This window comes from Colias eurytheme, chromosome 10 (assembly GCF_061535395.1).
Source record: "Colias eurytheme isolate Ceu_HAF_F1 chromosome 10, ilColEury1 Martin Lab GWU primary, whole genome shotgun sequence".
NCBI lineage: Eukaryota > Metazoa > Arthropoda > Insecta > Lepidoptera > Pieridae > Colias > Colias eurytheme.
In genome coordinates, this window is record NC_142989.1 from 3,353,758 (window position 1) to 3,381,092 (window position 27,335).

At 30.3% G+C, this 27,335-nt stretch overlaps 2 protein-coding genes across 3 annotated transcripts in view; both read right to left on the bottom strand.

The window, feature by feature from the left end:
* Window positions 1-6,412, bottom strand: part of LOC149905085 (guanine nucleotide-binding protein G(q) subunit alpha) — a 36,765-nt gene extending 30,353 nt beyond the window's left edge. Inside the window, exons 1-2 of one of the 2 annotated variants that reach the window (XM_090106702.1) lie at window positions 6,107-6,412; window positions 5,435-5,640 (exon numbers count right to left, since the gene is read on the bottom strand). In XM_090106702.1, coding sequence (XP_089962828.1) covers window positions 5,435-5,552 — 118 coding nt within the window. In that variant the 5' untranslated portion in view covers window positions 5,553-5,640; window positions 6,107-6,412. Of the gene's footprint in view, window positions 1-5,434; window positions 5,641-5,716; window positions 6,016-6,106 lie in introns of those variants that run through there. The other variant, XM_090106703.1, reaches the window with a different exon arrangement.
* Window positions 6,413-8,646: 2,234 nt separating this feature from the next.
* LOC149905088 (fatty-acid amide hydrolase 2-B-like) lies at window positions 8,647-25,812 on the bottom strand. The gene is made up of 9 exons (XM_090106166.1): window positions 25,655-25,812; window positions 15,387-15,569; window positions 14,205-14,424; window positions 12,818-13,035; window positions 11,348-11,477; window positions 10,780-10,919; window positions 10,458-10,598; window positions 9,957-10,226; window positions 8,647-9,726 (listed from the first exon to the last, which is right to left on the bottom strand). The coding sequence occupies exons 2-9, from the start codon at window positions 15,561-15,563 to the stop codon at window positions 9,424-9,426; spliced, it is 1,599 nt and encodes a 532-aa protein (XP_089962292.1). The 5' UTR covers window positions 15,564-15,569; window positions 25,655-25,812; the 3' UTR covers window positions 8,647-9,423.
* Window positions 25,813-27,335: the final 1,523 nt, after the last annotated feature.

A 27,335-nucleotide genomic window follows, 5' to 3' on the forward strand; every position in this document is an offset into this window, starting at 1 on the left:
TTCCTACCAACCAAAATCCCGCTGTGGTCGTTTTATCTTAACTTATTAAATTTTTTGAATAAAAAACACCTATGACATCGCCGAAATGGCGCTGAATCGATCCTTTACTTAATTAAATCTCATAGTAAATGGCTAATAACTATCTAATTTAAATATGTACTGCTGAAATTGAAAACTACACAATTGGTCAAGCGGCCATAGTTTTGATATTTACGGCGAAAGAAGCAGGGTATTTTTTTGTATATTTCTTTTATACGCCCTACAGCCCAAACTGATGGACGAATTTTGATATAGTTTTTAGAATTCTTCTAAAAAATACATCTTGAGACCAATCAAATTATTTCTTTTTATGTTTTTAAATGTTATATTTATGTGAATGTGGATTGAGCACTAAGACTATACATTCCTTTTAAACTTTTTATGAAATTTGTATGGCTTCATTATGTAACACAATCACCCATTTTTTTTGTCTAAAGTACATATAAGTTTACTATTTGATTAAAATATCCATTCTTAGTTAAAAAAATTAACATGTTAGTGATCTGTAGTGGTTCATCAACAATAGATGATAGAATAATTACATAATTTATGATTAATCAATCCAGCATTTCTTATTGTTTAAAAATAAAAATTGAGATATAAATAGTAATACTGAATATTACATAATTTAGTTTTAAAATATGTAATATTCAGTAAGTATATTCTGATTTAAAATTCATATAATAGTAGTGAGTCCTTTTAAGTTAAACTGACTGTTTTAAATATATTTTGTGTACACATTAACTTAAAATTAATATTCATGAATAAACACAAAATATTTGAAATATTTTAAAGTCAACAACAAATTGGTTTATTTACCTAGAATACTACCTTCATAATTATGTTAACAAATTATTTACCTAAATGTTATTTTTGCCTTGAAAGCATTTACGTTTTATTAGAAAAAAATCATAAGTTTTAAATGGGAGGATGAGGTCTTTGTCAAAATGTACACTGAATTGAGAGACATGCTACAACCAATCTGATAAAACATTACAGCCATAAAGATTATTCTCATCCAGCTAAATGGACTGAATTAATAAATAAATATTAAAATATCCACATCGCTTAATTTTGTTGAGCTATGCAATCAATAACTTTAACCTATCTATACTTCTACTCGCTAGAATTTCCAAAATCTTGGTGTGATATGATTGAATGTGAAACCTGTTGAAGACATTAATAATGCAATAAAAAATCATGCTCAGACAAAAGTATTGCTAAACAATGAGGTAATACTGAATTATTATTTTAAGTTTTATGTTTATCCGCATAGAACATACAATCATACAATTATTATTGCCATTTTATCTAAAATATTAAGTTGACTTGGGAGACTGATAAAAAATACCAAGAAAATTTACCAAGCTTTGTGTTCAATATAAATTATGTACCTATATGATAATTATATGTGTGAATATGAATTTTGATTATGCCTGACACTTTGTATACTTCCCATACCAATTAAATGTGAGTCATTAACAGGAAATCAGACGATATGTAACAGCAATACATGCTGCTTCTTCTTTTTTTTATTAAATAAAAAACATCTAATAAAATAGGTACCTATCATATTTATTAACATCTAATGAGGTTTGGTGATTATTTTTCGTACTTGTTGTGTGTAGGATACAAGGACATGGACATGTCCTTGTATCCTACACACAACAAGTATGAAATTTTTTTATTTCATTGCAAATTTTATGAAATTTAGTACAGCTTAAATTAAATTATATCATTGTATAACGTCACATTATCTGCGCCTTAGGGAAATCAAGTTTCAAAATAAAACATTCAGTAGTTTTCGAGCAAATATTATTGAGATTTTATATTTATGTCTCTTATGTTACAACAACTTGTTAATGACAATTTTTTGTTTAACTACATATTTTTTTGACCTAGGTTCTGAAAAAACTTATTTGAATGTAATTTAAATACAAAACATTGCAATATTTTGCAATGCATTGTTCTCTTAACTGATTACGCTCAATAAATAGTGGTATTGTAATTTTAGTGTTTAAAATAATTTTCCTGTCTAGATAAGTAGCTGTTACTAAAATTAGATATGTGTCAAGGAATATGAAATCACAGTTTCCTGAAAATCTCTCATCCATTGTTTTACTTGGCCACAAATAAAAATTAGTATAATAGTTCTATGTAATTTTAGAGTAAGAGCTTTCCATTGGCGCATATTATACAGTATATACACCTATATTTTTTAGAGTTATTCATATAAATAAATAAAAATAGTTTTATGGAAATATTGTCAATACTATCATTATCTATATATCATTAAGCTCAGTCATAATGTAAGGGTAGAATTAATTTTATAAACCATTAAAATGAGTACTTATTAAACAATAAATGCAAGTTAATATAATGATCTCAATCTTAGTTTTGAAGAAAGACTTGAATATTTGTTCTTAGGGAAAAATTTAGTCATATGGTGGTCATGTTGTTATTGTTACTTTGACATATTGTTAAACTAGCTGTGCCCCGTGGTTTTACCCGCAGTGCTGCGCTCCTGTTGGTTTTAGCGTGATTATATATAGCCTATAGCCTTCCTCAATAAATGGGCTACCTAACATGGAAATAATATTTGTAATCGGACCAGTAGTTCGTGAGTTTAGCATCAAATGCACTCTTCAAACAAACTCTCTAGCATTATAATACTATACATCATTACGGTGACAAAGTTATAATTCATACTAATATTATAAATGCGAAAGTAACTCTGTCTGTCTGTCTCTTACTCAATCACGTCTAAACTACTGAACCAATTTGCATGAAATTTGGTATGGAGATATTTTGATACCCGAGAAAGGACATAGGCTACCTTTTGTTGCGAAATATGTACCACGGGCGAAGCCGGGGCGGACCACTAGCATGGATATAAGTGAATAATTGGTATCAAAATAATCTTATTAGAATTATTTCATTTCAGGTTTGCCTGAATTTATGATATAGATTGCCCGATAAAATGCTGTAGTATCTATGTCTGTATTGGTATCTTTAAAATATTATGAACATTATTTATCCTACACAACTAGAATTGGGAGATATAGGGTAATTGCGCTGGTTTGCCGTCCAGTTTCGGTTTTCGTCCATTTGACTGACCTGCTACAATCACGTGCGTAAAACTTGAATACAAACCTACCTTCCCGCGCAAGTTTGCACTTTTTACGGTCCTTAATGTGTAAGCAACAGTACTATCAACATCAAAATTTGATTTGACAAGAAGAGAGTTCAAAAAATTAACGTAAAAGTGGCCGCTTCCCATCCGTGCCTTGCAGATGTCATCGCGCGAGAGAAAAATTTGCCGGCGAGAAAAGTTCATGGTAAGTTAAATCACTGTTTTAGCTAGTTAACGTAATGTTTTTGGTACGTATGTTTAGTTATAAGCCTATTAAACGCAATTAGAAGTGTTTATCATACTTTTTTTATAATACTCTTCGAAAAATTAAGTGGACGGATACTAGGTTACCAAATTCTCAAAATATTTGGTTTTCGTCCAAGTGGACGAAAACTCAAACAGCTACGTGAATATTTGTTAGGTTCTTTTTACTGTATCGGACCTTTAAAATACTGAATAGTTTCTCCCGAAGTGATCTTTATTGCAATTAGTTTAGATTTTTTGGTTTCCGTCCACTGCTTTGTCAGTGCTGCCAAAATAAAAAAATATTTAAAGAAGTGGACGAAAACTAAATTTAGCTTTAAACGTTTTAGTTTTCGTCCATGAATGAGTATTGGAGTGGACAAAAATTAAAAATGGCTATTCTTTTGCAGTACTTTTCGTCTTTTTTACGTATTGAAAAGTTTTCTATTCAGTATCTTCCTTATAATTAATAATTGGTGAGGGCCAGAGTGTTGTAGTTACCTAATATTGTCATTCATTCAGTCATGTGACATGTATCATTCTCCTTATGTGAAGTAGAGTCAATTATTCGTGGCATAAATGGGGGTAGGTCAGACATAATACACTGTATTTTTCTTGATTATCATTCACTTGAGTATCATCTTTTATTCTAGGTCTGTTTTGCCAATGCAATATTTTTTTATTCTACTTACTCAACGTATCCTAAGAAAGATCTTATTGTTTTTAGATGGCCTCGAAGGAGTCTAAGAAAGCTAGAAAAAAAAACGCTACGTACACTGAAGAATCTTTAATAAAGGCATCAGTAAGACAATAATGCATAGTTCAGTAAGGTATAGTATAGTTTATTTTAGTAGCTAAAACGTATTATTATGGCTGTGTTTAATATAGTACCTACGTTTCATTTGATAAACAAAGTATTAGAATGAATATTTCTGTTTTTTGATGTAATTTCTCAGTCCTATAATTATTACTTTATTCATTTACATTGTAAGTAACGCATTCCTTTCTTTATTACGAATAATTAATCAGTCATCACTAACGCATATAAAGACTGCCAAGTGCTACATAGATCTCAGTGTTGACTAGTTATATTGATTATTATTAGTAAAACTAAACCTGTAAGGTAGTGAGAAATTGTGATGTTGATTAAATAAAAGTATATATTTACCTGTAATTGGTTTTTAACTTAATAGTTGACCTACCCTCCTTTTTCTACACGGTGGTCGAAAACTAGCTTACACTAGGACGAAAACCAGTTTTTTTGGACGAAAACTAGCATTTACCCTACTTTTGCAGAAAATAATTTAAATAAAAAGACACGTCAAAATGATTTATTTTCACTTAATATTATCTTAAAGAAGACTATATAAGGACTAAATAAAAATATTATATGTTTAAGGAAGGGTGCTCCAAAATATTTATTTCGCATCACAAAGTTGGCAACTCCCATAACTGGACGAAAACCAGCGCAACCACCCTAATATGTCCTATTTTGTTTCATATTAAAAAAAATAAAAATATGATGATTATAATTTAAAAATTAAATGTTTGTAATAATTACTATCCAAGAAAATAAAATAGTTGATTTTCCTTGTTTAAAGTTTACCATCAAATGACTATGAATTATACAAAAGATATGGAAACATTTATTTTTAAAATGCTCTTTGTGTTATCATCATAAGATGACTGACATTAATCAAATTGATATCTAATCTCATCAGCAATTCCAAGATAAAGATTAACCTATCGTTTATAGCATTTCTAAGAACAGTATATATAGAAAAGCACTTGATTGCCTTCGGATACTTTCAAATAACTTATCTTTTTTTTTGTGCATCTAGTTTAGTAACCATTCACTGGATGCCAAGTCAGCCCAAAAATATTCTATATTATTAATTGTTAATGTTAGAATATTGTAATCAAGGATATCTTTGTCACTATATAATTGAAATGTACTTTAGCAAGTGAATAAAAATATTTTCCATATAAAAATTAAAGCTTTTGTAACCTATGACTTACCCAGTAGAAGCAATTTGAGTTCTCTCCTGGCATCGCGTTTGTCCTTTCGGAGTTGCCGCTCTATTTCTTGATTGATTCTTTTCTGTTCTTTGGCTTCTTCTGACATGCAGCACTCCATGTTTCCTCAGGGCGGAGCGCCGCAAACTGTCCTCGCGCGCGGGGAGCCCTGTCCTTTCGGCAGGCCTATCAACCGAGGCACACCACTCCTAAAAACGATATATCATTTCACTCTATACATCACGAATCGTTTCGATATACACTAACGTTCACAAAATCACACACCAACTCGATAGCGCGTGAACAACCATCCGAACTAGGAACCAATAAATACTAAAACCGACAATCCGGTCACTGGGTGTGGTGACTTATGATCGGTCATATACATATACGCTTCTGTCAACTGCCGACATAAACACTTCGAAATCCGTTTATATACGACCGTGGAACCTTGTGAAGCATTCGTTTAATCTTATTAATGTAACTAGATTCAAGAAACCTATGGCTATTCCCCGCACGTGTGTAATAATATAATTAAAACTGTAAGCAAACAGCGGATTGATGGTAATCTACTGATAACTAGAACGGCCTATGTCTAGGTTACGATATGATTTCCTACAGATCAATGCACGTGTTACAATACGAATTAGATGCTTTTTCTTACACCTTACGTACCCGAATATATATCCATAGGGCACGATCAAGACTTTCACTTCAACTTATTGCACTAACCACAATTTTGTTCACTGAAATCATAAAACGTCCGCCTCGCTCAATATGGCGCTGGGAGATTTTGGATAATGTAACTAGTGCGCGTGCGTCGTGCCAGTTTTAGCAAATAATAAATTGTGTTGCATATTTTTGTAAAGTCATACAAAAGTTTATGAAATAGATAAAATGTTTACAATGAATATATAATGCGCGATATTCAAATCATTTTATTAGAAATCTGATTTTAATTTCCATGCTCATTAGATGACATTTTTAGCTGTCAATGTAAACTTTCATTCATAATTTCATTCTCAGATCTTGTTGTTCATTCAATCCCAATTTTAGGAAAAGAATAGAAAAAAATATCTAGCTGATATTTTAGTTTAAGTAGTTGATAATAACGCTATTCTTTATATTCAACGGTTTAAATAACACCGACTAAGAAAATACAGCAAGAAATTTATATAACGACAACATGAGTAAAATAAATAAGGAGGATATTTTTTTTCTTGGGTAAGATCTGAATATATTCATAATATTTTAACGTTTCAAAGAACATATTAAATAACTGTAGTGCAAAATATAATATTATGAATATTAAGGCTTTGGCTTATATGTTTCATATTTAGTGGTGGCAATAACGAGCAATATTTTAATATGGTCACATTAAATGAACGGAAATGGCAACTCGCAGACCCCGCGGCCCGCAGCAATTCGCAAGAAAATGCCGCATCTTTCTATCAACCACATTTAAATTTGATATACTTATCTATAAAAATCAAAATATATTTTTATTCAACATTTTTTATTAGAAAATAATCAAATTCCAGATAATTAAATATATTTAATCAGTAGACGACTTCAGTACTCCTTAAAATGTATATATTCTTGGTATTTTGGTATGTTTGGTTTTGTAAAATTAAATAAACTGTACTTAATTTGAAGAAGGCATAATCCAAACTTTTAACTCAAAAATTTAATGGGTTTAAAATAACGACTTAACATACACAGAATATAATCAAATCAACCTGTTGATTTTTAAATCGAGAATAATTAAATTACCTACTTAAAACTATATTTAACTAGGAACGTAAGAATATCTTTTTAAATATATTTATTCTGTACGTGTTTCTTTCGGTCAGTGATGAGTGAACTCCTGAACGACTGGACTGATTTTGATGTTTTTTTATGTCTAACTAAACTCGATTCGTATTTGAGAATTGTATAGATAATATTATACGAGTTTAAAAGCTAGTTACCTATATTTCGATCTTCTATTTTACGTAACATTGGATAAATTTTAGTTGGATTTTCAAAACTTAAAATTTTTATTTTACCTAATTAAATGTCGGGTACTTTTCTTCTTTTTTCCTTTAGATAATATTGTTCAAATCAAGTTTTATTTTTTTTAATATTTATAACAAGGTGCATAAGTAACTAGTTAACTAGTTATGTAATATTTATTTTTTAATGTAAAAATATTGGCTGTTTCTCTACTATTCTGTTTTAAGTTTTATTTTGGTCCCACTTCTATAGATTCAGCTTCACATAAGAATCACGCTTTAAAATTTGAGATTAACTTTATACTGAACTTGGATATGTTTTTAGTTAGATAGGTAACTACTTTATTTTTATACAATTTGATATGTCGGAGATTATTATTGAAGAATCAAACAATAAAACAACAACGATCGGGGTGATCGTTGTTGTTTGAAATAAATATTATTATTGCATTAGGTAGGTAACTAAATTTTATTGAAATAACTGGAGTTTCAGCTCGATGATCATTCGCTCGACGATCATCATTAATCAAAACATTATTAAATCAATGTTAAGAGGTCCTATATGACCGCAATGCCTACAGAGTACCTACCTGCAGTACAACGATATTATATGCATAGATTTAGTTCATATAATAACATTGACTAATGCTATCGCGTGTGTCCTAGACCAAGATTAACCTTGTAGCTTGTAACTACCGTGCCGTCTTGCCGACCACGTCCATTGTCATTAGATTTTTATGTTATTAAGGCATTATGTAGAATCGGATCTGATTTGTTCGTCGTTGTGGTCAATGTTAATTCAATAAGTATATTACAGTATGATTGTAGGCTTTAATTTTCTAGTATTAGATCGTAACGACTAACGTATCTATTTATAGGCAATTTATAATGCGAGTTCTAGTTAAGTTACAATAAACATCTATTTTTAGTTTGGTATTTAACCATTTCTCACATCAGCACGAACGTTTCATAAGAATTTTGTGAAAACATTTTTATTTAGGAAGGTACGTACTCTAAATCTGCCTCTGAGGCCATTAGCTGTATTAATTATGAAAAAATATTTCAAAATTTTAGAAACCTAGCGTATTTCATTACAAATACCTTTTCATCAATTTTAGGACACTCTCCTAATGAATACCTACTCGTAAATAGAAAGACATTTTGCGCACCGTTTTGTGGGCTTGTGGCTCGTTTAAGGATAGGGAAATAAAACACTTCAAATTTAAAAATCACTTTTAATAAAATTTGCAGTCCCTGTATAAAACTTATAACTATAAAAATTCTTAGGACTACATAAGCATAACAATAATACACAGATAGTATTCTAACTTTGGAAATCCTTATCATCATCACATACCACCAATTTTAACCTAGGCACAATAATTATACATCAAATATCACGAATTCATTGAAAACACTCAAATCGAAGAATTAAATACTAAGATTCATTAAACCTAATCAGTATGTATTCTGTATTAAAATATCAACCAACATTCTGTTCTCCAAACCAACTCCAAAATTTAGATCATTAAATTATCAAACAAGGAGTCCTTAATAAACTAAATAAAATATCGTGGGATAATGGGTGTAAAAAAAATTATATTGTACAACTGTTGCACAGTGGGTAAGTATTAAAAGTTACTGTGGTAGGGGACTGCATTTTTGGTCCTGTAAAATTTATATTCATATGTACAAAGCGGCATTATTAAATCACATAAATATTCTACCTTATCCATAAAAATATAATCCGATTCATATAAAATATTTACAATGAATTCTACCATACAAGAATTCTTACAAGTACTTATCGATATGTATAGTGTAGGATACATAACTAATTTGAATAAAATAAGGACGTTGTATTGCACTCATTCATATCATCATTCTACGTAGTCTGTCCTATATTTCGGCGGCATGCGTAAATGCTACAATACTCTTAATGTGATGCTGCATATCTTCTTCTTATAACCTAGGTATACTCCTTAATTATTTTGTGTCTTAAGCAGTTTTCACACTGTCAAAAAAATCCTTATTAGGAGGAACCCATCCACCGAACGCTTTCTCAAATTCCTTGGCAACAGCTATCGTGAGATGGTCATTACATTTATTGGCTACTATTTGCATTCCAACGGGAAGACCTTTATCTGTCAATCCTAGTGGGCAGTTCGTAGATGGTAGACCAAGAGCGTTGAACATTGTGAGGTAGCCACAGTTCAAGAATTTGTAAAATATCCGGTAGTGTAAGTGCGCTGGGCCCGGGAACGATGGGAAGAATAGTACAGCATCGTCTGATAGCACTTCCTGTAAAATGTTGTAGATATTAGTGAGTGTTTTGGAGGTAATGCTGACATGCATTGATATATAGGTATTATAGGGTAGAGCAAGGGCAGAGCATATAAAACTTATTTCAATTAGCGTTTTTTAGCGGGTATCTATTTTCCCGCTAAAAAAACGAGGCTTTTGTCTTATTAGTCTTTACCACTGAATAGGGAATAAGATAATATATTCAAACGATTTAAACAAATACTTACATAGAAGTCCTGTTTAATTTGCTCAAAAGTTTTCACTAAATTCTGATAATAATTTTCGGGCAGTTTGTCAAAGAATTTCTGGACTGGGCCATAAAGAACACACGTTAGGCTGTGATCGGATAAACCGAATAATTTCCTTAATACTTCTGGCCACATGGATATCAATTGATCTCGTTCATTTGGATCAGTGTAGATGTTAGCAACGTGTCGTATTTTGAATAACACCCTCACGCTGATCTCCCACATGTGATGAAGATTCTTGATTTTGAGCTAAAAAATATCCTTTTGGTTAGTTTTACATTACGTTTTGGGGCCGTCCGCAAGTAAAAATATTGTGTTACTAATATCAATTGGTAAAGGAAACAAAATATTTAAAAACAACCCATCAATTTCTAAAAGAGTGACCTATGCTCATAAAATTGCTTGAAAATTCATCATTAGGGCTTTTTTTCCATTATTAATCAAAAATTCCTTCATATTTTATGCGGATCATTCTCTTACCTCTTGTACATCCTGATTATAAGTGGATTTTATATAGTTTTTAGCTTTTTCCATGGCTTTCCTCACATCCGGTCCTATTTTACTCATAACGTGGCCTCCATCACCCTCCATGTAATAAAACTTTAGGCGAGTTATGTCCACCTGAAAAATAACACGATTAATTGAGCTCTAAAAACTTAAAACTAAAACATAAAAAAAACTGTAAGTATGAAAAAAAATATTATCAAAATCTTAATATCAAACAAATTCGATAAAATAGACAATTCTTCTAGAAATACTTTTGAATCGTCTTAAATAATTATGAAATGGGATAAATGCTTACTGGTTTATCGAAAGGTACGTCAGGAGCTCCCGGTTGCTTCAAAACTTTAAGTAGCAGTGTCAAATCTTCGGCATATCGTGTTATAGGGCCAAGAGCGAAGTATTCTTCAAAGGCAGGGTCTAAACAGTCGGGAACATGACCTGAAAAGTTTTATAAAATACAGTATTTTGCAGTGAAATTAAATAATGGAAGTATACACACAATATAGAAACATTTTATAGTGTTCATCTTCATACAGTTCATTTTTGTAATTTAATAATAATTTCTGCAATGACATTCGAAATATTGTCCAAATATAAAATGGATTACAAAATCTACCTCCACCTATATGTACTTCCATGTTCAGCAGAAGTACTAAAGTTTATCAATATGTATTTAATTTATTTCTGATTAATATAAGTTGCAGTTCCTATTTTTTAGACAACGCGACGCGGACGTGATGCTTTAAAATCATAAGCAATCGACTTCATTCTAATCTTGTTCTAATCTCTCTAAAACATGACTAAGCACGCCATCTATCAAGAGTTGCTTGAACTGTGAAAATCTTAACCCGCATAATCGTATTTACCTTGAATAGACCAAAGATGAGGGGTTGGTTTGTGTCCAAATATTCCATTGAACATAGGGGGTAATCGAAGAGAACCTGCGATGTCTGAACCAACACCTATTACTGACGCTGCTGCAGCGATCAAAGCCGACTAGAAAAAAAACATTTTTATATGAAAGATGCATATAAAAAATATCTATATAATTTGTTTTTATTTAAGTATTTAGTTGTGCAAGTAAACACATACGATTGAGCGATTTTATTCATCTGGATTCATTCATTGCGTATATTGATGATATATTTTTAAGACTGAACTATATATCAGCTATTCGATCGTTCCTGAATCTCAATAGTGAAAAGTAGGAGTTATTTTTTATGTAATTGTGTATTTATTTTGGGGCCATGCGACTCGATAGTAAGTCCACATCATTCGTCAAGGCCAGGGCCTTTGTCTTTACAATACTAGGAATATGTCTATGTAGGGTATTAATAAAGATAGGTAAAGCTGAATGAATAACCATTCTTCGACGTTTTTGCCAAACTTTTTATTCATATTCAATATAGTTATTTAACTGAAATATATCCTTACTTTGTATAAATTCACAGTTTTCTAGTGTGCTTGGTGGGAAGGCAGCATATTAAGATTTTTTCAATTTAATTTTTTCCTGATTTGCTAAAGAGGTAAAAAATCTCAAAAAGAAAATCGATGAAATAGAAATATTTTTGAGAAGTATAACACAATATTACAAATAACTCAATAAAGATGAACACTTCTCTCATTGGCTTAACCTTACTTTGGCTTCCTTATATGACACCAAGTCTTCAAGATAAATACTTGCAAGTCTGTTCTATATCTACAAGTTACAACTTATTGTACCGGTTTTTTTCTGGGGTTTCGCTTGCGTCGGCCTAGTCATTCAATTAAATGTCGTCATTCAATGGCCGCGCTAGTCATGACGGAGACGTCGTATAGAAGATGAGATTTCTGATGTTAAAAGAAAAGTTAAATAGTAATTCTAATATTTTTCCTTGTTTTCGAAAAACTGCTTGGATGTGCGTTAGGTGGTTAGATATCATCTTTTAATACTTAATTTGAATCTAAGTTTTTTTTATGGGAATACTACGTATAAGTCTTGTAGTTTGCGTTTGACTTTCCTCAAATAATGTTTTTCAAACATGTTTATGTTTTTCAAAGGTCAAATTTAACGATTGTTCTAACTTCTCCAAAAATATGTTTTGTTTTCCTTTTTACGTATAAACACGTAATAAGCAATTGGATTGTTCTGACAAGGATCTTTATTGTTTATATTATGACCTAGTATATTTAGTGTGCTGTGTGTAATGAAAAATACGTAAATCAACCGATTTTCCATATTCTTCTTCCAGTAGAAAACTACATTGTTTTTGTTCTTGAATGGCGTAGCCTATATTTTTTCATACGGGTCGTGCCAGGCTAAAGTGAATGAATATATTTATATTTGCAGCACTAACCTCTCCCCCTGAAGAACCTCCCGTAGTACGTTTCTGGTCATACGGGTTCATAGTCAGACCAGACACGTTGTTATAAGTCTCCCAATTCATACAAAGCTGTGGTGTGTTGGTGACTGCGATTGGTATGGCTCCAGCGTCTCGTGCCAGGCGAACGATATCAGCATCCTTGTTCGCTGGTTTGCGGTAGGGATACACTGTGCCGCAGTCGTTGCTCATGCCTGGAATAGATAGTTAACGAGTTCAATTATATTGTACCTACACATAATTAAGTTATAAGAAAAAAATATTTAATTAGAGTTGGTTTTTCACGTAGGTTATAGTAGTGTAAATATATTTTTTATACCTATTTATTTTCTTTATTTAAATCGATTATACCGACCTATTATATTTATAAACATAATAGACATATGACGTGCTAATTGCCACATAATAATATGTATTATAATTATTATGCGAAGCGAAGGCGAGGTGTTATTTGGAATTATCAATAGAAATAACATCATCAATATACGGGAAAAAACCCTAAGTAGCGTTCTTTATTTTGTTAAATTGCTTATTAACATTTCCATAATACTCGGGTACCACCAGAAGGACGGTACCCGGATCTTTGGAAGGCTTACGTGGGGTCACGGATCCAACACGCAGAGGCCCTTTCGAGAATTTTAATGTGTTGTGGGACACCATGACTGCACTATAGAGATACAGCCCTGGGCAGTCCGCGGCCGATGTAGGATTAACATTTTAACATTATTATTATTGCAAATAGATGATGATATTACACTACCCTTCTGCCGTCAATCGTCATGCTTTAATAATTTATCGCGTGATACACCGCTGGCGCTGTACGAACTCCCGTATTAAGAAGTCTGCTAAAGTTATGTTACCTCTATGTAATCGTATTACAACGTATTTTCGTTGTATTATAGTGCATACTGCATACGGTACACACGATAAGCTGTTTATGTAAAATCACAATGTAATTGTGAAGAAATCCGTCACTGCAATATTTGTAGTAGTTAATCGGATGTTTCGCATGTTTATTGTTTGTTTATAATGTAATTTGCGGATGTAGATGGCGATATACAATGAAGTAGGTAGTAGGCAATCAGGGTTGATGCTTTTGATAGCATGATATATCGAGGAATTACCACACAATATTCTGGTATCAAGTTAATGGATAAGATAAATATTTTTAATATATTTAAGTAGATTTTAGAAGAGTTAATTGAGCCCTGACATGAAACGAACATTGAAAAGAAATAGGGGAAAATCAAAAGGTAATCGTATAAAATTAAGCTCGGTGGTACACACATTTTTTTAACATGGTGTTCCTGTTGGTGTATGAGCTCACTTAGTAGAAAAAATGTCTTGATCATGTATAACTTACCTTCAACAGCGATACTCTCTTTGACCGTCATAGGCACGCCCAGTAGCGGGAAATCCTTAGCCAGTTGTTCTGGAGATCGATCATTGGAATTGATCATTTTGTCTATTGCCCTTGCTTCTTTCAACGCTACATCGTATCTGGGTTCTACGATCGCATTCAAGTACGGATTCACCTCCTTACATCTGTCTATGTAAGCTGATACAACTGCTTCTGATGTGATCTGAAAGTGAGAAAATATTGTGAACCATTTGTAAATCTATATAATAAAAACGAATTGCCAAATGCGTCAAATCGCCTGCGTAAAGATCGAGAACGGCTCTACCATTACAACGATTTTTTTTAACATTTTTGTAAAGGCACTACGGAAGGTTCTTATGGAGAGAATTAACACGAAAAAGGGACAGTAATAAAGGCGCTCAATATGGTTGTTGTTTTAGTTAAAAAAAATATAAAAAAAACCTTAGACTTAGTTTATAACATAAAATAATAAATAATATTATATATAGGATATATGATTTGTGACACATGAAATTTGTTATCTGTCTGTATTAATCATGTATCTTTAGTTATTTTTACTTATATATTTTTTGTTATTAAGATAATATTTCCTAAGATATTTCCGTCTACGATTATAATATATTCACGGTCACAAACATTAATCTCGTTGTCACAAAGAATCGATGTCATAGTAGCAGTGTTTATGTTATTCATGTTTCTTATGATTTATAAGTCATATATTTTTATTGTATTATAAACCCATCGAGCAACTATGACCTTAGTAAACTTGTAAATGTTATATAACCATGATACAAAGTTGTCTGTCTGTTTTGTATTTTAACTGAGAAGTTGTGAGTACAATTATTCTTGATGGACAACGAAGTAATAGAGTCTGTAAGGGCATATAAAATAATCGACTTACAAATAATTATTCTTCAATTCAATATTTAGGTAAGTACTAGATTATAGGTACTTCATGACTAATTTAAAGATACTTTTTACTATCATTAATTTATTTACAGAAAGTACCTATGTTAAAAATAAAATTATCACTTTCTTGCTATAAACTCAAAAACATATCTTCGAGAGATTTCCCTTAAATTTTCAAATTAATAAAATATACCTATCGCTTGTTGACAGGGCTTTATTTCTTGATCATCAAATACCAAAAATAATAATACACACCTGTTTATTTCTTATCATCATAGACAGAGTAGTGGCTGATTTGAATAGAATAGGATTAGTCGGAGGCGGGCATTTTTTGTTACGTTTTATATTTATCAATACTGTTAGAGGATACACTATTATCGCCGATAAGGAAACCAAAAACCGAAGAAGCCATTGCATGAACGCATTCATCATGAAATTCTGAAAAAAAAAGAAACATGAATTAATCGTAATGTTATGTTTTAAACATAGTAGAGATACAGTTAATATAATACTTTGGTAGAATAATAGTAGAGATATCTTCCCAGTAGATTTTATACCTTTTTAACTATTAAGTATGTTTTTTTTTATTATTTGTATTGACATTTATGAATTATGTTTATTACATACTAGCTTTCCGCCCGCGGCTTCGCCCACGTTTTCAAAGAAAAACCCGTTCCCGTAGGATTTCCGGGATAAAACCTATCCTATGTCCTTTCTCGAGTATCAAAGTATCTCTATACCAAATTTCATGCAAATTGGTTCAGTAGTTAAGGCGTGATTGAGTAACAGACAGAAAGACAGAGTTACTTTCGCATTTATAATATTAGTATGGATTTTCATTTTTTTGAGTTATTCTTTTAAATGATGTTTTGTGACGATTCAAAAGCGATAGATGATATACTCAAGGGAGTTCAAACAATGTTTAGAATGCAATGATAAATACCTACTAGCTTTGACTGCATTGATTGCAATATTAGATCTGTGTATAGAGTAATCAATCTTAAATTCCAATAATTTTTTAAAACTTTTTTCCAAACACGCGAAAACAACGGGATCATTCCTATTCTTTCGAAAAAGAAAAATAGTTTTGAAAATCAGTCTAAGTAGAAAAATATGCAGTGAAATATTTTCCATACAATGAACCTATAGCAATTTATAATTTCTCACACAATTTTCATTTTAATATAATAAACTAAAATTACCATAATTGTCACGTGAATGTATATTTACATAATAAACTACTTTGTAAACACATTTCACTGTTCGAACAAAGAAATTACTTTCAATTAACATACTTATAAGTAATTACATGGACGAATAATATAATTATTAAACTCAAATACGATATAGCTATTTTTTTACTATCATTATTCATTCGGTTGATTAAAACGTTTCATTTTATAAAACTTAAAACAGCTATTGAAAAAAGACAAATGATTTATTAATTACTAGCGGTCCGCCCCGGCTTCGCCCGTGGTACATATTTACGTTTTCTCTACATAAAAACCATCCTCGTACTTCAAGGAATATAATAAAAAAAGAATTATCGAAATCGGTTCAGCCGTTCTCGAGTTATGCGCTTACCAACACATTTTGCGATTCATTTTTATATATAAGATTAATTCATTGCCACAGTTTAGAACTAAAAAAAAAAATGGAAAAATCAAAAACGAACCTGTATGGATATTTTTTTTACAGCAATACCAGAAACATTGTTCGTAAATTTAAAGATTTTCTCAATTCTTTTCAGTATTCTTTCGGGGTACCATACGTTCGTATTATTTAATAGAACTTCGATAAAAACAAACACATTATACACACTTGCACTTATTATCACTAAAACAACGCGACTAAAAATAACTAACGTGAAGTTGAACCAGCGCTTAATCATGGTGCTATAAATATTTTTAATTATTTAATAAATTTCTTTTGGAAAACATTACAAGATTCATGGTATACAACTGTGAACCTTTAGTATTGAATGAGATATGATAGTAAATGGGGTTATCATATACGCTGGACAACTGTCTATTAATTACCTATAAATTATAATATGTATAATCATAATATTACTATTATTTAGTACGTGTTATTACTTAATTAGTTATGAAATTAGTATTTGCCAATAGTAAAATTATGTATTGATTATATTTTCGTAGAACTATAATGTATTTCGGTCTATTTGATTGTGAATATCGTGAAATTATTTGTCTCTACATACATTAATTGTAATCATATGTTGAAATTTTCCCCTCATTTAAATATAAGATAAACTATTATTATAAAATAAATTTACATAGATTCTCCATTATTATTTACTCGTGTAAGATAAAATAAATTAACTGTTATTATCATAAAAACAAAAGACTGCAATTTAGAAAATTTATTATTATATTAATATATATAATTAAATCTTATTTATTTAATAGTTATATACCTACAACGTAGACCGTTGGTATTAACTGTCTCTTGAATAAAGATTATTAATTCATCAACTGACGTGATGATAAAAAATTAAACTTATAATTTCGAATATTCTTAATGTTTTATCTTTTACAGATAATAGCTACAAACAATTATCATCACGTTTGTTTCCGATTAGAGTTATAAAAGTAATTCACTGTTACTTGTTATATTGGATAATGATATAACTACTGACATAATCAATGTAAGTTATAATATAGTAATTAACGTGCTCTATCTAAATTTTAGATGCCTCTACCTTATACTAAAAATATCATACTTACTTTTATTTCATACCAATAATTCATTATTGTACTATGAATATACCCAAAAAGTAAGAACCTAGTTTTTGAGGCAAAAACAATAAGCTAAATAAGCGAGTTGTACGTCGTATTTAGGTATATCGACAAATTTTTTTAGGATGTCGTTGAAAAACAGTTTCAAGGAAATCCATATTGTAAAATCAAATATTAATATGTATACATATTATATTGATTTATATATATAGCAGGTAAAGTTTTTATTAGGATGTGAGTATTAGATATGTGCCATTTTGTCGTTTAATTATAAATTTTAAATGTGTAAATAGGTAACCTCACCTAGATATTTAAAAATACACTTTACCTATTGGCTATAAAACATTAGATTGACGGTAACTTTATTCAATACTTACTCTTGTTTATTGTGGAAAAAATGAGCTTTGAGACTGCAATGAGAAGAATGAACTTTTAATAAAAATTGATTTTGTCCCGTGTATTCACATAAAAATATGTAGATGCTATTTACATGAGCATTCTAAATCTTATAGCTGCAAAAAAGAATGAGCTTTTAATAACAATAGAATGTGTCCCGAAGTAACAACTAACAACTGGGTTATTAACATAAAAATAGATGCTATTTACATCAGAACAAGCCATCAAAACTTGTCAGTACACTGGTATAAATGTACAATCTAGTCTGTATAAATGAGCGTAAGTACTTAGGGCTACACGACCAAACCTACAACCTTGTTCACGGCTTGGATATTGCACAAACTAGGTTCATACTATACCGTCCCGCGTTGCACCACTTTGCTTTACCAACATTTGCTTTAATTATATATACTTTTGAGCTATTACTCGATATTTACTCTTCGGGTTAAATGATGAAATGGTACAAGGGCGTGCACACGTGTTTATTGAATGTAAATTGTTTGTTAATTGCTATCGATTGTTTGTCGACTTTCATTATGTTTATCGGAGAAATAATATACGGTGCATCTGCAGTGATTATTTATTTTCATTTCATTTATAGGTTGATTACGCAAAACTAAGCATATTTTTTTTAATCAAATATGATTTATAAATAAACGAATATACCTACCTAACTTTGAAATTATTTTCGAGTATTTTTTTCCGCTGTACGTGACGTAAGTACCTAATCTTTCAGACCTCACGGGTAGGTGACAAGGCCAATTACCTCGCTTCTGCCATAGATTACACTGGTCAACAATGATTTTGTTGCCCTGGATGTGAAAGTGGTTTCGAATAATTTAATGCATATTATATATAAAACTATTAATGGTTTTGGTAGATTGGCTCTAGTTTTTTTTTAATCCTTATTTTCTTATTAGACTATAAAACGCAGCATGAAATAGTAGGTATATTTGTTTAACATCATTTATTTATTTTGTTTTGTTTTAATATTTAATTAATTCAAATGGATATAAAAATAGAGAAAAATCATTAAAACTTATGAAATAGTACAAGGAAATAGATTTTATAAGCTTCTCTTCTTAGTTAATTTTGGGACAATAGTTTTGTTATGGACCATCAGTAATCTGCCATCATGTGACGATCCCATATACCCTGATACCTTTATTCCATAATTTTTACTTCTTTTTCGATGCGTTCTTCCTGTTTCTCACAGAAATTTCGCAGATTTACTGGATATCTATCCAGGAGACTGTGGGGAAAGTGTAGCTTTATGTTCGTAATTGCTCATAAAATAATGAAGTTTTTTAACAACTGTTGTGCAATTTCTTTATAATTTGGTGTTTTAAATTTATCTTAAATTTACCAATACTATATCTATCCATAATTTACATTCAGTATCAGTTATAAAATTTTGTAAAATTTCCATCTTTTATCAATTTTCGACCCGCCCGTCCTGTAGGGCCGTCGGGTATTCTTCTTATACTTCTAGATTCCCTCAAAGGCCTAAATTCTCATAGTTATTAATTATTCCTAATTAATTTGCTTTGTCTAATTCTATTAATAAAAATATCAAGGGAATTTCATATACCTATCCACTTTGCTGACCAAGTGCTACTGGGTTTCTTCAACTCAATACAAACCGAACATTGTTGTTCATAAAAATGTTTTTTTTACAGAAATCTTTTATTATTCTGATATTCTACAGCCAGTTTAATAGAATAGGGTTATGTCTGAGCGAATAAATATGCAGAAAACGTAATTCACCAAAAAAATAAACACTTGTTATTAACCCGTATTCTGAAGGGCTTTAAGAAAATTTAATATATGAAAATCCAAATAAAAAAAAAAAACTAGAGCCAATTAAATAATTTTAATGATTACATCCGCTAACTGGGTACTGGAATTATATAAATCTGTAGAAATATCCAGGGCAACAAAAAAAAATTGTTTTTTTGTTGAGCTGTGTTATAATTAATATACTCTAACGCGACCATTTGCAGATGTATCACACACAGCTATAGGTATACAAATATAAATGCATTTTTTTCCATAATGAATTTTAAAAGTTTATTTAATTTTAATGTAAGTAATATGTTGTTCATTCACCGTGATGTTTTATATGTGTGTGTTATCCGTTACCCAAATAATTCCTGGTAGAGACGGCTTTTGGACGCCATTTGCACATTCATTTTAAGCTGCATTTTTTAAGATTGTTTTGTATTTTTGTTTTGCTATATACAAAATTTGATTAAATTACCCCTTTTTATGTTTCTTTCTAAGTTCTTCAACGGCGTTAGACATTTTGTAAGCACTTTGATCCTACAATATGCCTAGAAGCAATCTTTATGAAGCAAATCCTAAGGTCGAGTAAAGCTATCCTTAATTTTTATCGATTGATATAATAATTAATATAATAATAATGATTTGTTAATGTACTGCAAGGCTTTTATTCCACAACTAACACACTCTATTCGTGCACACTATACTTATATGTTATGAAATTTATCTTTTAGCTGTCAGTCATCACGCAATTGTGATTATTGTACCAATTTTGAAACTGGCATGAGATTGCAGATTTTAACTAGTCTTAATAGATAGCATATTAAATATTAATCAATAAACTACACTTCTATATCTATAATACTAAAGCTGAAGAGTTTGTTTGTTTGTTTGCTTGATCGCGCTAATTTCAGGAAACACGGGTTCGATTTGAAAACGGTCATGCTAAGACTAATAGGAGCGGAGCAATGCGGGTAAAACCGCGGGGCACAGCTTGTTAATTATTATATGTACTTTATTGCACTTTTCAAAGGAGTAAGTTAAAAAGCTGACTTTACGTTACATAGCTTATTTATTAATAAATATTTATTTACTAAGGGCCGATTTTTCAATCCTTGGTTAAAATGTATCCGTCTAATAAAGTATTACACGAACATATTAAAATGTCACATGTAAACTGTCAAATACGGACAATTAGAATACATTTTTGAAATGGTAGTTTAATACGTTATACATTATTCGACGAATAAATTTTAACCAAGGATTGAAAAATCAGCCCTTAATGTTTTATTAGCATTCCAGTATGCTTCATTATCAATGTGTGCGTTCTACAAATGGTGCCAAGGTATACTCAATTGGAAATATTAACTCCATTCCTCTCTTGCAACGAAAACGTCATTTAACGATTATATTATCTCCTTTGTTGAGAAATCCGCTATAAGCTCTAATTTTCTATACTTTGTTTGAAAGTTCTAAACATTGTAGTTAGGTATACATTTTTTTAATAATTTGAAACCTTATTGGTTGTCTGTGATTATTAATTAGGCAGTTATTGAAAAAATTAAAAAATGTATAATTTCATAGTAAGCTTATCTATGTTCTACATTGATTCCTAGAGATTTTTTTTAAGTTTAATTTAATAAATTTAATTAAGTTTCCAAAAAAGGAACACAATATTTGGAAGAGAAATAAAAATATTTTGGAAATGTCAGTTTACGGTACATTTTTTATTGTTTTTCTTTCAAGATAGATTTTACTTTTTCACTTTCACTAAAGTAAATTAATTAATTGCATTGATACCTAAATATTTTGCTGTAGGTTTCCAGGGAAACAGATGAAACTAGACTGAATTTATTATCTATCATTTTCGTAATCCATTATTCTGTTAGAATGATTAAAATTTAAAATTAGCCACCGACACATTTTGCAAAAATTTTGGAATACTTTTTGTTTATATTTTAATGGAATGATAATTAATTAATAATTTTATTATTCTACCATCCACATACACTTTGCGGAATAATAAAAACTTAAAAAGGTATTTACACAATAGTCTAGAACAGTATAAGTAATTAGTATGTACGTATAAGAGTCTAGAAATAAAATAGCAGGTACCTACTGCATTGTGTTGAAATATATTATTTAATTAGATAAATATGTAAATATAGTTTCTGCATTTAATTTAATTTTAATAATTTAATAATACATTTTTTATAATTTAATAATACATTTTTTACATGCTGTAATTGTTTATATTTTGATTTTTGTTGTATTAATGATTCGGTGTGAAAATTTCAAATTAAATTTCCACGAAGTGCATTTTTATTAAATTAATAGATACATATATTTCAGTCTGTGACAAGATCTGCTAAAATGATTCGTGGAAAATATATTTATAATTTTGTATATGATATTATCATACACTGACGTTAGGTGGTCGTCATTCGTCAGCAATTCAGGTGGAATAAACTTTTACAAACTCCCTAATCCCTATAAAAATAATTAGTGTATCGGAAATACTGTGATATCAACCACTTCAACAAATACACCTTTTTTATAGCACAACCGTAAGAAAATCGACTATTGAAAAAGTTTTTTGCTATGACATCCATACTAATATTATAAATGCGAAAGTAACTCTGTCTGTCTATCTGTTACTCAATCACGCCTAAACTACTGAACCAATTTGCATGAAATTTGGTATGGAGATATTTTGATACCCGAGAAAGGACATAGGATAGGTTTTATCCCGGAAATCCTACAGGAACGGGTTTTTCTTTCAAAACGCGGGCGGAGCCGCGGGCGGAAAGCTAGTACCTAATAAGTTTAATACTTGTTTAATACAAACTTAATAGTTAATACCTGCGTCTTTAGTGTAACTCATAATTCTACCTTGTAAAGTACAATCTACTACGTATACATCAACATAGTATTAGCACGACTTGGCCACTTTTTAACGTAGTGGAGGAAGCTTGCGCACATAAAAATGTAGGTACTAAAACTTGATGCGCAAACTTCCCCCACCACGCTACTTTTTTGCCAAGAAGTTTGCCGGGCGCTATAATATGTACAATTTAACTAATAAATTCATTAATTATGACCTGTCGATATCCCATGAGAGCACACGGAATTCAATAGAGCAAGCTTGCGCTTTGAATCCGTGATATATAACAGTTGTTTATTATTAGAAATCTACTATGTACCTACTTGATTTACTTAGCCTCGCATGCTATACCACCGGTCTAATGACCTAGCTTAGCTATAAGCCGATATTTCATTGACGATCTTAAGCATCTGTTTTTTGAGATTATCTACATTTTTCGTAAGCAAATTATAATCTGTTTAGTAATACCTTGATTAATATTTTAACTTATGCCTATTATTACGAACCAATGCAATACATATTCAAAACAATATATAATTCAATAATTACCAGTACCTATGTAGATTGAATTAACATTTCAGATGTAATGAAAAAAAAATATTATCATTATTTTTTTTTGAGCCAATTCATTGATGCAACTGCAATTTTATTTACTTTACTGTACCTAAATAAATGAGAGAAAATTGGGAACAGAGCTACGTTTTACGCACGTACCTATACCTAATAATTGTAGTTTATATACAAATCGCTCTAGGTAAAACATATTGTTCAAACAAGTATTATTAAGTAACATAGTCCACTTGTTGTATCCACTTTTTATGTGTAGGAAATTGCCTTTATTGTTCTGCTTTTCATCACAGCTAAGGAAATTATAAATGTGATGAAAATTACGGTTCTTGTTGACAAATATTACAATGTTACAAATATTTTGTCTTTGTGCGTATGTTTATAGCGGATCTAAATTCTACATATAGTAATAAATTATGCAGTTTAGTGTTAAGATACCTACTGTAGACTAATATAAAAATGTGCCATGTGACGTATAAAACCTTAAAATAAAAAAAGGAGAATCGTTTGTGTTAAGATTTGATAATATTTTTGTTACTGTGTTTACTATGAAGAAATATACTAATCGCATACATATAACCACAGTATTACCATTATTTCCTATAATGGTAATACTGTGCATATAACAGTGTAGGTACATATTATTGGGTCGTTACTAAGGTCCTAAGAAGAATTAATATATCTATAATAATCTATATAAAAATGAAACCCGTTTCGCGTTGTCACGGCATCACGTGTGAACGGGTGGACCGATTTCGATAATTCTTTTATTATTATATTTCTTGAAGTGCGAGGATGGTTCTTATGTAGAGAAAACGTAAATATGTACCACGGGCGAAGCCGGGGCGGACCGCTTGTATGTGATAGATATACAGGGTGCAAAATTTCAATGGGCCATGGAGGGAAAGTGCTTTTATTACTTAGCGAATTTGGCTGAAATCAAACATTTATATTTTATTTTTAAAAAGAAATAGAACTGCATTTAAAGATTTTCGAAAATTCAATTGCTACTACCGGCCCGTAGAATATTTCTACCCATTAAAGAAAAATAATGTATATTTTGCAAGGATTATAGACGGAAGAATAAATCAAGCTGAGTAGGTTCGTATTATTTATGTGTATTCAACACGATTACACGAATAACAAAAAATATTATGATCTTTGACTGTAGTCGATTCATAGTTTATTAAATGTATTTATGAAAAAAATATTTCCCTGTTGTGACCAACAAAAACTACTAAATTATCGAAATAAGTTTTTATATTGATTATATAAAAATGAATCGCAAAATGTGTTGGTAAGCGCATAACTCGAGAACGGCTGAACCGATTTCGATAATTCTTTTTTTATTATATTCCTTGAAGTACGAGGATGGTTTTTATGTAGAGAAAACGTAAATATGTACCACGGGCGAAGCCGGGGCGGACCACTAGTTGATTATACATATTGTATTATCTTAAACATTTTGATATTCTAAAACAATTCGGTCAGATTGACATTTAGCAATAGGAAGATAATTCCTTAAAACATGAAAAATAGAAGAAAATGATCTTTAAGACACAATAAATAAAAGTTTACAATACGAAAACGTGATTTAACATAAATTTTTCATTTATGTAAAAAGAACGAGAAAACCGGTTTGATCGGCAAATTCTTACTATTTTCTATATTTTTTGGGGCACATTTTTAATTTCTATTTTACTAACTACTTTCCCTTTTATATCTAGATAAATAAATATCATTTATTTATTCTCATTAAGTTATATGAAGTTGATATAAAATTGTTTACTGAACGGTGTCGAGGCGGGACCCGGTAAGCCGGCATAACTGCAAAAACTTTCTATTTTACAATTATTGTGCTAGTCAGTCACAGCTCACTTACAAATACTTTTACCTTACTGTGAATGCATACGAATGAATCATTTTAAATTTAACTATAATAAACTAAAATAAAATTGTATTAGGTAAAATTGCTTTAAATTTCTTTAATCAATAAAAAAATTATCGACAACCGTCAAATTTCACCTTTCAATATCACCAAAACATAAACAATAATATTTGTAAACAAATACCTACTCTATATCTCTACTGGGAAAAAAGCGACTATACTATTAACATAAAAATTAAATACTTACGTTCAATATTACGCTTTCACAATTTTAAACGATTTTTCTAGTTAATAATAAAAACCTAGATTGTAGAGCCCGCGTGCGCCCTGCTTCGGAGCGCGATGGTGACTTAGGTACCAAGTACATTATAGATGTTAAGCCAAACGGCTCTCTACTTCGTTCATAGAGTTAACTGACTTTGTAGATAATGGTACGCACTATTACACACCTCTATTGCGATTATTTATTAAAATATACTGCTAAAAGTATTAGAAAAAATATAAAAGTAGTGTATAAAAAGGGGTTTGGGTACTTTTGTATGGGCTAGTCACTAGTGGCGTCGGGCTTTCGCGGCCAGTGATAAAACTTGGATAATATTTTGAAAGAGCAATAATTAAATTATAATATATTATAATTTGAAAAAGCAAAATATTGCGTATATAAGCGTTCATATACGTCGTTTTGATTAGAATTCTTAAATAAATAAAGGAGAAACCTAAAAAAACTCAGAAAAATCTTATTAAATCATCTGGATTCTAGGTAAATGAATAATACAAAACCAAATATCTCTGTTCATAATACGTTTCGAGATTTATGTCCATAATAACTTTTGTTAACAATATATTGTTATTTTAAAATATCCAAGTTTCATCCACTGGCCGCGAATTTTCATCACGACACCAACTATACCCAAACCCCTTTGCAAAGGTTTGTTGGAAGGGAAGATAAGAATTTTAATAATTATATCGTTATTAATCATATTCTGATATATAATTACTATAAAATCCTTGTAAAATGATTGATATTTTAAACATTAATTTGATGTATATTTTAGTTATTATTTCTTGTATAAATTTGAATTTTATTAAGGTCTACAGAGGGCAAAGTTAGTTTTATAATTATTTATTATAAGTACCTAATCGAATGTTAAATTTTTGGCAATTTTTGTTTCTGCTTATCATTTAACTACTTACGTAGCTAGTAAAATAGAATGTCGTGATTACAGTAAATATTTACTAATTTTAAAACTCCCCGAATATTAACAACATTTATGTTTAAACTCGTTTCATTAAAGCATACATGCAAATCAATGCAAATAATTTATTAGAACAATTTTTGCATATATTTAATGCTTACCTCATTTGCATTACCTTTAAAAGTAGGAGGTACATAGTTTATTAAAAACCAGAAGGTATATTTCTCTATCTAATGTAAAAAGTGGTAAATGTTAAAAATATGTTATGACGATTCAAAAGTGCTTCTAGAAGAAGTCTGATTGAATAAATAAATGTTTGAGTTTGAGCTTAATGTTTTATTTATTTCTATAAGATGTCGATTGTTTATACGAATTGGGTCACACTCAAATTGACGACTTATGATTACCACACTGACACTCTCAGGCGACAAGAGGTCTTGGTTAGATCATTCACATTTAACATTGTAATAGACCAAAGAATGTCATCTTTTTTACTGCATTGAGAGTAGGATGGTACATAATATTTTCCAGGCCTAAAACCATATTGTTCTTAAAAATTTAAAACATGACAGGCGACCAAATATTTTTAAATTTATGTAAACACCGCGAAAAGAGCATGTGAAAAACTTTTGAATTTATTTGCAAATCACATAGGTATACTTTTTTCTATTTAAATTTAAATTTCGATATCATGTATATTTCCCCAAAAAAGTGTTGCCCAGATTTTTTCGT

Bases quoted from the DNA above. Each gene is read 5' to 3' on its own strand.
- LOC149905088 (XM_090106166.1), bottom strand. From the start codon at position 15,563: ATGATGAATGCGTTCATGCAATGGCTTCTTCGGTTTTTGGTTTCCTTA. The intron at 14,425-15,386 runs GTGTGTATTATT...TCTCACTTTCAG, and splicing joins TGATGATAAGAAATAAACAG to ATCACATCAGAAGCAGTTGT. The intron at 11,478-12,817 runs GTTAGTGCTGCA...TTTTTTTTCTAG, and splicing joins GAGGTTCTTCAGGGGGAGAG to TCGGCTTTGATCGCTGCAGC.